General features: G+C 32.5%; 1 protein-coding gene across 1 annotated transcript; it reads right to left on the minus strand.

The window, feature by feature from the left end:
• Positions 1–4833: 4833 nt before the first annotated feature.
• Positions 4834–7126, minus strand: LOC140883052 (probable WRKY transcription factor 21). The gene is made up of 3 exons (XM_073289351.1): positions 5701–7126; positions 5493–5618; positions 4834–5197 (listed from the first exon to the last, which is right to left on the minus strand). Exons 1-3 carry the CDS (start codon positions 6438–6440, stop codon positions 5053–5055), a joined length of 1011 nt encoding a protein of 336 aa, XP_073145452.1. The 5' UTR covers positions 6441–7126; the 3' UTR covers positions 4834–5052.
• Positions 7127–11269: the final 4143 nt, after the last annotated feature.

Genomic DNA, 11269 nt, shown 5'->3' on the forward strand with positions numbered 1-11269 from the left:
ACTCCTCAAGTCATAATATATCCCAAAATCTCTGAATGTATCACATATCAAATTCTATATGAAAATTTCAACCTCAAACCTTCGACTGCTTCCAAGCTGTACAAGTTCAAGGTGCACTCTTCTTTGTTGTATAATACACGATTATACTCATCATTCAAAAAGTTTCATCACACGATCAAATTATTAATAAATTTAAAATACAAGCTTCGGTTCTCTTTATACATCCAAAATAAAATCTGAAGCTCCCAACTTAAAAATATTAAACTTAAGTTTCTAGCACTAACCCTTGAAGAAAATCTGCATTGCCTATGATTAGTTCACGAGTAAATAAAAATTTATTGTGTGACTTAATTATTATAATATGTATCTATATATAACTTTTAAATTTAAAAATAATTTACATTTATTTTAAAATATTTTAAAAAAACCAATATGCTCTTTTTTTTAATGAGATATGCATTAAATGTGACACGATCCAGTAATATATGAAATATTTATTAGATTATATTCTAAAACTTAATTAAAATGTTTTGTGTGTGTGTGTGTATTGAGTAAACAAGTTTCAATAAATTTTAATTTAGATAATTTCATAACTTATTTTAACTAAGAGTTTTGAATATCATTCATCTATCAAGTATAGACATCATCGACTGGACAAAGTCCGGACAGTCCGAACTGAATTCGGACCATCCAAACATGCATACTTTGTTGCATCTGAACTGCTTCGGTAGAAAGTAAATATGGTGATTTTCGGACCTTCTAAACTACGCATCAGAGCTTCCGAACTCAACTGGGAAAAAAAATCCTAAATTTTGCATTTTCTCATTTTAAAAGATTAGTGACAATTGATTGAGTTTGGTAATCATCAAAAGCACATTTTTTTAGATATGTTAATGCATTAAAAGCATTAGTTTCATATCTCGATATTTGTATGTCTTTAAGGCTTAACACGGTCCATACGCGACGCGAGGCAAGTTAGTGGGGGCGGAGGATTAGGAGTGACCACAAACTGAAAATCTGGACAGCAACGAGCAGAGTGACCCTGACGAATGAAATAGATGAAAACGCTCGAGATACGTGCACCGGGGATGCTGGCCCTGTGTCGGGTGATGCAACTACGGCTGTGAGGGTCACGAACTGGCAGAGCATATGGTGGCGGGCGGTTGACCAGTTGTAGGTGGATGAGGTGGTCAGCATGAGGAGGTTGCAGATCGGAAGGTGGGATGGGCGGTTGTCGGGATGGTGATTTGAGTATCCTTACAAGCGGAAAGATGAGCTTCATGATTAAGGATCTTCTCATTTAGTTCCTCAAAAGAGATTGCAGCATCTCGGGCTTGAATAGCATGATCATGTTCCTTATAGTCATCATCAAGAATATGAAGGACTTTGATGTTGTAATGGGTTGGATGTGTCCCTCTGTTTTTGGCCCATCTGGCCTTCTGCTCTGGGGGCCCAGGCCCATACTCATGATCTTCTCCCCACCTGGAAAGGAGAGTTTTTGCCCTCCCCAGGATTCGAAATTGGACCACCAGGCATATATCTAAGTTCAACTCAATCCTGGTAGCTCAAGTGGTACCAGGATTGAGTTGAACTTGGATATATGTCTGGTGGTGCAAGTTCGAATCCTGGGAAGGGCAAAAACTCCCCTTTTTAGGTGGGAAGAAGATCATGAGTATGGGCCTGGACCCCCAGATCAGAAGTCCAGATGAGCCAAAAGCATAGGGACGCACCCAACCCATTACATAAAAGGGCGTAGCTCAAGTGGTACCAGGATTGAGTTGAACTTGGATATATGTCTGGTGGTCCAAGTTCGAATTTTGGGGAAGGCAAAAACTCCCCTTTCCAGGTGGGAAGAAGATAATGAGTATGGGCCTGGGCACCCAGAGCAGAAGGCCAGATGGGCCAGAAGCAGAGGGACGCACCCAGCCCATTACAGATGTTGAGGTCTTCGATGTCAAGAGATGCATTCATGAGTGTCAGTTCATCAACCTTAGATTTGATAAACTGCATAAAATCGGTGATAGATTGAGAGCCTCTGACTGAATTGTGAAGTTGTGTTTTGGGTTGTGTAATGCGATCACGGGAGAGCGTGCCAAAAGTGAGAGCGGGAGTGTTCCAGACATCGTTAGATTTGTAAGCAATCGCAATACACGGGATCATAGATGGAGAAAATGATCCAATAATGACATTCAATATAAGTGGATCTTGTCAAATCCAAGCTGTATATACATGATTAGCCGTCTGAGCACTGTCAACACTATGTAACTTGTCCGGACAAGGTTGACAACCATCAATAAAACCAATCAGATCATAATCGATGAGGACGGTCATGACCTGAAGACACCATGAGATATAGCTGGAAGAAGTCAGTTCACGGGCGCATGAGTAAGGCTGGCGAAAAATATCGAAATGTCGTCATACCTTCTTTACCGTACCGAAAAAAAAATCGTATATACCGAAAATTCGGTACGCTAATAGGTATCGGTATAAGATTTTCAAATTTTTGGTATTTTGGTATACCGAAAAAAAATTGGTATACACGGTATCGGTATGATACCGCATATACCGATATTTTTAAAAAAAACAGTTTAAAAAAATATGTATACACGGTATCATACCGATACCGTACCGAATTTCGGTATTCGATATGGTATCAGTATGAATTTATGTCATACCGAAATTTTGGTATACCGAAATTTTTGGTACGGTATCGGTATCGGAAATTTCGGTACCGAAATTTTCGATACGATATGCGGTATTCGATACGATATGCGGTATACCGTACCAAACCACCCCTACGCATGAGCAACAATATCGAAGGAGATCAGGGTGGTCGTGGAGTCAGCCATATATAAGAGCGACGGGAAAAAATTAGAGAGAGGATGGGAGGCACCGACGGTGACTAGGTGTTGACTAGGGTTAGTGACATAGGCCATGAGCTCTAGTTACCATGTAGAAGAGTAAGGAGAGAATATATTTTCATATATCACAAAAATTGCACCTGAAGCTTTTGTTTTTTTTATTGGGGATACAAACTGTGGTTATATACAATCTAAGGAGATAAAAATTAAAAAAAAAATAGATACACAAAATATACAAAAGACATGCACAATATATTCCAAAAGATATTTCAATAACTAGTTAAAAATTTATATTTAATAATTATTGTGCGAGTATGTTTAGATAATATACTTTTTACGTGAATTGATTTCATGATTATTGTACATAATTTAGTACCTTTTCATACTTATATTTAGATAATATACCTTTTACGTGAATTGATTTCATGATTATTGTACATAATTTAGTACCTTTTCATACTTAATTTATTATTTTAATTTTGTTACAATTATAGGGTCAAAGAATTATAAAACTGGTGATTGATTTTGTTTGATATTTATAATATAATCCTATTTGAATATTTATTTGATTGCACACATTTGATTATTTTAAAATTTGTTCTAACAAGAAATTAATAGTCAACATTAACGATTCTAATATAAATTGGCTATACATGATATTAGATATATAATCTTAACAATGAGAGGTAAGTAGATAATATTTATATTAATTAATATTATAAAATATGATTTAGGCATTGATAAAATCCATAAATTTATTGATTTTTCAGGTTATTGCCTTATACGTGGGGTTTGGATAAATAAACATGTTTCTGCTTTATTGCGGTTTCAATTCACGTTGACTCGTGTTAAGAAAATTTCATTTAACGACACTAACATTTTTTTAATAATGCATCTAAAGGTAAAAATTTATCAATATATATGAAATCCATTGAAAAAATAATAGACCTCACAGATATTGCATTTACTATATAGCATAAAATCAATATCTTGAATTTTAATTTTTAAAGTAATATAAGGTCTTAATTATTTTATTCATCTTATATAACAAGTATAATTAAACCGAGCTAAATAACCAAATTGTTGAAATTGTTTTTATTTAAAACATAACGTTAAATTTTATTTTATATAATTAGAATTTACGTGCATCATATGTATTTCATATTAGTTAGTATAAATATCAATAAATATTATAAAATTACCTCTTATAGCTTGTAAATTAAATGATGTTAAAATAACATATTCAATATATATGTACATAGATAATTTTGATCTATGCACCCCAGTGTGCAAAAATTTCGTGAGCAATTACTAAAATACGATATTTTGTTCTAACGGTCCAAAAATAATAATAAAAAAAATTGTTAAAACAAACTTACGTATTTTAATATTCGTCCGTGAATTTCCTACATCCTAGAACACAGAAGATCAAAACCATATAGATACGAATGGTAGCCTGGGGCGCAAGCTGATCCATAAAGATTGTGATCTGTAATCATGTACGCAACAAATAATTTGGGCCTTTCAAACTAGTATCTGTACAGAAAATAATTTGATCCATTTAGTAAAGCTGGTAAGCAAGTGTTCCTGTAAAGTGAAGCCCACTGGACTTGGAAGGATGCAAACTTTTAAAGGAAACATTAACCAAAGGCATATTTATCGGGCTTGGTTCGCAGCACTGTCCCTATCTAGAGAGGATCAATTCAATAACTGTCCCAAGTCAAAGTATAGTGGAAAAGAAAGAGAACCGGGATGTGAATTCAGAAATGGTTGGCAAATTCTGCAAATGCAACAAAGAAGAGGCCTTTTTCTGTGTGCTGTCTTTATAATCACACAGGCGTACGAGCTGCATGGATTCAAGAAGTTTCTTGGAGGTGGAAATGATGTGATGTATAATAATAAAGATTTAGAGAAGTAAATTACAGATTAGAGAAGCTAGTGAAATGATATGAAATTCTTTGATTGCAAAAGGGCCACTTGAAATTAATGGTTACGAGTATTTCCTTACAAAAAGTTAACATCTCCCTAAATCTTGAAAGCTTCCAGCACTTGAAGTTCTAAAAATCATACGAGTCTCAAAACGGTCTAACAAATATGTGCACGAGCCTTTCATCAAGCCAGCTCGAGAACCATCTAGACAACATGTGCAACAACTAGGCAAAAATCTGGACTAAGAAAGAAACCATGACGTTCATGCAATGGCGGTCTGGGACGGCAATCTCTGGTGGTTATGTTCGCCTTCATAAGTAACAATGAGCATGGTAGGATCTTCTACGCATCTCTCCACATGTTTTCTTGCAGGACAGCCTCTCATGCTGCTGCATTTGTAGTATCCCCTGGCATGAAAATGCAAGAACACAGAAAATTTTTAATGTTTCCAAAGTAATCCAATGTCTAAGCATGAAATCCAAAACAGATATTTGAAAATTGATAATGTGAAGGTAATAAATATAATTAGCCTGAAGCAGTAGGATCTTCTGGTGCCACCAACTTATAAATGTTTACCATCCATATCATACAAACATATATATATGACACAATTATAAAACGAAGAAATCTAACACGCAGACTCGCCGAAAAGGGCCATTTTGAGATGTTCCGGATGCAACAACAAATGTTATAAGATTATACCTAGGGTGAGGGGAACCTTTGATTGGTTTCTGGCCATATTTCCTCCAAGAGTACTCATCAGCGGGGATATCAGCTAACTTGTTGCTTATAGCTGGTACTTTGATAGACCTCTTTACTCTGTGCTTCCTGTTCACCATGTCCAAATTTTACAACACAAAAACAAAACAAAATATTATATCAAACTAATGAGTTAAAAGGAAGATGGGACCTCTTCTTAGAGCAATGGCATCTACCACTTCCTCCACATTTCCCACTCCCACGCTCCCCACTTCCAAAACACTTTTTCCTGTGATTATAAGAGGTCTGATCGGCGGAACGAGTGGCGCCAATCAAATGGAAGGAATTCCCATTTAAGTTAGCAACACTACCATCTACACTCAGTGAAGAGATAAATGACCTAGTGGATGACATGTTGGGAGTGCAGGTGGAGTTGTCAAAGTTCAGGCTAAGGCCACTATTACAGCGCCTATACATCAATTCAGCCTGCTGTTTCATTTGCAACTGCTGAAGTTGGAACCTCTGCTGCTGGAGAAAATGGTAGTTTGGTGATGGTGTTTGTTGCGGAACTTGAAGAGGGTTCTTGCCATTTGAGCTCAAGTCCAGAGAAGGGCATCCTAGAGTAAGGTCATTTTTAGCATTGAAATGGGTTTCTTGAAGCGGGTTGCAGGTTAGAAGAGGCTTAGGCTGCGGATCATCTGCTTTAAACAGAGGACTTTCCAAGAAAATAGAATGGGGGAAAGAAGGTTGAACTTTCTTGACTTTCCTCACTCTGGCATGCCCACATCTAGAGTTAAGAAGAGAAACAACTTTCTGGAATTTGCACACAGCCTCCCCAGTTTTCTCTGATAGATTCTTACTCTGGCTGTGATCCTGCAGCTGAAACAAGAGGTTAATCACTCCATGGCAACTTTCAACAGCTGCACTATTTTCCCGTTCGACGTCTTTCATCTCGGTTCCCCCCCAACTCCAGAAACAGCAAAGATAAGGCCAAGCGAAAGGAAACAAAGTCCCGATTCCACAACTCAAAAATATGAGAGGTGAAAAGGATGGAAAAGGAAAGAAAATAAGAAAAGGTCTTAAAACTGATTCAACAGATCCTCAACCACACACACAAGAGACAAAAAAAAGAAACCCAAGCCCATATTAGGAAAAATCAAATAAATCTTCTTTTTCGAAACCGTAATCACGATAAAAATCCAAGCAAAAAGAAAGTTCAATCATTTCAGAAACTGTAGAGCGTAATGTCAATCAAGAAAACAAATTTTAAAAAACCCAGATGCCTAAGAAGCAGTGAAGATTAAAGAAACACAAAAAAGTCGGAAAGAATGGGCTTTCAGTAGGACTTTTGGAAGGGAAAGAAAAAATGATGCAAGAACCCTAGATTCCCTCGATCTCCATAGGCTGCTGTTTATGCTTATGGAAGAAAGAGACAAAATTTAGTTTGAAAAACGTGAAAGACAAGACTCCACCAGAAAATTGACAGAACCCAAGAAAAAGAAAAATCTCAAATATCATTGCCAACAAAAAATTCATAATTCATGGTTGCTACATTCAGTTGGATTACAAGAAAACAGAGAATGGAGGAAGAATTGAAGAGCAAAAGTGATTCTTGAAGAGAGGGTGGCGCATTAAAGATAAACCTGCGCACAAAGAGGGGAGCAGGGAAGGGCAGGGCAGGGGGATAATAAACTGCGGTCTCTGTCACAGATTTCGAAGTGGGGTCCACCGTAAGTAGCTTTTCGGATTTATTTACTCCATTTTGTCCAAATTAATGCAAATATTTTCTATTTCCGCGCCCTTTTTTGCTGCTTCCAATGAAGAGCTTGTCCTTTTTAAGTCCACCATTCTTGTGTAATGATTAATATAATTAATAATTAGTAATAAAAAAATGTTTATTTATTTATTTACCACCCAACACATGATTCATTGAGTTCTCGTGACATGCAGAACTAGGTGTGAGTTTTCGATATACCATATTAAAAATATTGGTATGAACAAAATTTATATCGATATCGATATCGAAATTTCAAAATTTTGGTATGGAAAAAATCTATACTAATACCGTATGGATATCGAAAAAAATCAATATACCAAAAAAATATATATATCGAAAAAATTTCGGTACGGTATCCCGAAAAGTCGGTATTTTGATTCGGTATCTCAGCCATATGCAGAACAAATGGTTTATAGATATTATAGAAAAAATCAACACAAAAATCCTTGTCTAATTGCGTCATGAATCAATTTTATGCAATAAATATCTAATTTAATAAAACTCATAAAAAATTATTACAAAAAATTACTCTTGCTATAAATAAGAACCAAGTCGACTCATCTCACAAGATTTATACTCAAAAAACAATACTACATTTATCTCATTTATACAGGTGTTTTTCATTTTTTTTTAATTTTTCCCAAATCTACGATCTAATTTTTATATTTAGTTGCATTTTTTCCTGGTTTTAATGATATATCCTATTAAATTAGTTTAGAAAATATATAACTATTTTTTGAATAAATTAAATAATAAAAATATATAAAATTTCTATGTAAATTTATTTTTTGAACAATTCTTTTAATTTATGTGAAAAATGGACAAACTTATATACTTGAGATTGAGAATTTTGTGTACGTATATATATACTATATATTATATACAACAAAGAATTTATATGTTTAAATATTTACAGAAGAATATTTATATTTAATCTAAAAAAAATTAGCTGGCCACCTATATTTGGAGCATGAGAATCCTCATGCAAATAGCCGTTACAAGCAAAAGCATCGGCCACGTGTAGCCCTCACAGCCAACGGTGCAGACACCTCGCCCACAGTCGTTCCAGGTGAATTCACCACTCGGTGCTATCATGCGCCAAGTCATTATTTCTTTACTGTTTTTTTTTTTAAAATATTATAATTGGATTTCATGCTCGAAGTCGAAATATCTTATTAAAAATATCTATTAAACTTTAAACTTTGACGGGAGGAAAACTATAGGCTCCGCTTGGTACGTGTAATGAGATTATTTGTGTAAAAATAAGTAATGTGATAGGTATATTTTCTTAATGATATTTTAAATACAAAAATAAAAACATTAATTTGTTTGGTTGATTTTTTATGTGAAGATTAAAAGTTGGACAATAATTTTATACCCAAATTACCCCCCGGACGTTATGCACATACGTGTACAACCGTGAGCAAAACCTAATCACAAAACTCCTTCTCCTCTTCCTTCTCTTACGACATCCAAACTACACACTCTGTTTTACCGTCGGGGAAAAGCAACAAAATACCAAGTTGCTGCTGCCGTTTACGGATTTTTCCAGATTTGTACAAACCAAAAAATTATTAAGTTGCATAATTTCATATTGAATTTGTTTTTTTTATATTTGAAGAAAAATATAAAGTTAATGCTTTATATATTTTATTGATTACAATATTTGGGAGATTGTGTGTTTCTTTTTTATATGAATGTTTTTATCAGTTCATCTAAATGATGCCGTCACAGCGGATCAAAAATTTTGTTTTTAAGGGAGTACAAGTCGTTAAAATCACAATTATACCTTATATCAACTAAAAACGAATATTAAAGTTAAAATGATATCATCAATTCAAATGTTAATATATTATAATTGACATTAAAAAAAATTTCACCATACAATCATTTCATGAGTGAGTGTTTGACTAAACTTACTAAAAACAAAACTTATATGAGCTTATAAGCTATTAGATATTATTTTAAAAATAAGTTCTTAAAGTGTTATTATGAACTTATTTTAAACAACTTAAAGATGTTGATTGTTTGGTATAATAAGATATTTTTATTATCAAAATTATTTAAAAAAATATAATAATATGAAAATAATGTAAATAGTAATATATATATATGCACACACACAATAGTTTAATTTTATCATAAATGTTAAACATATATTAAAAAATACAAATATTTTTAATTTAATTTAGAAAAAAAATTGATAAATTGTGTAAAAAAATGAGCAGAGGGTATGGTGAGAATTTAATAAAATATATAAAGATAATATGGAGAAGTAAATTATCAAAAATAAGATTTTTTCTAAAAACGTAGGAGTTTGAGGGGTAATCTTACTTTTTTAAAAACAACTTAATTATTTTGATAGCTATAAGTTGTATGACAAAAATTTTGCCAAAAAAATTTAAATAGCTCACAAGCTCTGAAACACCTTATAAGCTATTTTCAAGAGCTTATAAGCTCTGCCAAACACATAAGATCATTAAAAATAACTTATAAGCTCTATTAAAAACCGCTTATAAGCTCTAAAAGCTTATAAACTGGTTTAGGAGCTTATAAGTTGTCACGACTTATTTTAAAAATATGTTGTTAAAGTGTTTGAATGAACTTATTTTAAACGAATTAAAGATGTTGATGTGTTTGACATTATAAGATCTTTTTATTGTCAAAATTATCAGAAAAGGTATAATACTATGAATTTTATTTAAAAATAGTTTTAAAATTTTATCATAAGTATTAAACATATATTACAAAAAAATAAAAATATTTCTTATTTTAATTTATAAAAATTGATATTCTTTGAAATTTTCATTTTTAAAAATATTTAATATTTTATAAGTGGAGGACATGGCAGAGATTTATTGAAATACAGAAGGCTATTTTGGAGAAGTAAAAATTTAAAATTAGATATTTTTAAAAAAATTAGGGTTACTCCAAATTTTTTAAAAACAAGACCGCTTATAAAATGTTCACAAAATTATTGTCAAACAAATTGAAAAAGTTATAAGCTATTTAATTTGTGGAGTTTATAAGCTCAAACACCCTCTTAATAAATAATTTTTTTTTCAATACATACCACAAAAGAGTCATTTAACTATTGCTCGTCTATCTTTTCAATATTATATATATATCACCAAGGAGTCATTCATCACCATTTTGTTGAAGAGTCATTGCTCACAATCTTGATAGCAGAAACTATTTTCTTTACATTGACAATTACAAAAGAAAATAAGAGGCGTGATCAATTTTTTTTATTAACCGTCGTCACCGTCCGAATCGAATTTCACTGTACCGTTTTATCCTAATTTTTCTAAAAATAATTATTAAAAATAGTAATAATAAACCGCACCGTATACATTTTTCGGGTTATTTTTTTTGTCAAGAATCACCCCGCCCAAGCCGCTTGCCATAGTTTTTGGCCTAAGGTTATAATAATTTGTAAACAACATACTCAATTAAAGAAATCGTCATTCAATATATCTCAACTCTCTTGAAACTTATTCCTCCTACTAAGAAAATATTTTACTTAAATATTCTTCAAATTGGTTTTTATTAATCCATTAGAGTATTTATTTATTTACAAATATTTTATTTAAAGTTTTAAAGTAAAATAAAAATGAGAAGATGGTGTAAATATCATTTTGTTGTGAGTGTCTTGGTGTGCTCAATTATCAACTTAGTTTTAAATCTTGATTATTGTTTTATCTAGTTTTAATTTTTTTAACACTATATTGTTATTCTTTTTGAATCAATTTGAATATATTTTCTAATATTTTTCATTTAAAAAAACCACAAAGCGACAGAAATCGCCGGAAATTTCTCAAAACCGTAAAATTAATTTACATGTAAAAACACAATTATTTTTTTAAAATAATATGGAAATTTTCTTTGAATTTTTTTTTTAAAAAAACCTCAACGTGATCACTCGTAATCGACAAAATCAGAGATAATGTTAGAAACCTATAAATTATTTTAGGAAAAATTGTTTTTTTGGTCTTGTATATTT

Source organism: Henckelia pumila, chromosome 2 (assembly GCF_033568475.1).
Source record: "Henckelia pumila isolate YLH828 chromosome 2, ASM3356847v2, whole genome shotgun sequence".
NCBI lineage: Eukaryota > Viridiplantae > Streptophyta > Magnoliopsida > Lamiales > Gesneriaceae > Henckelia > Henckelia pumila.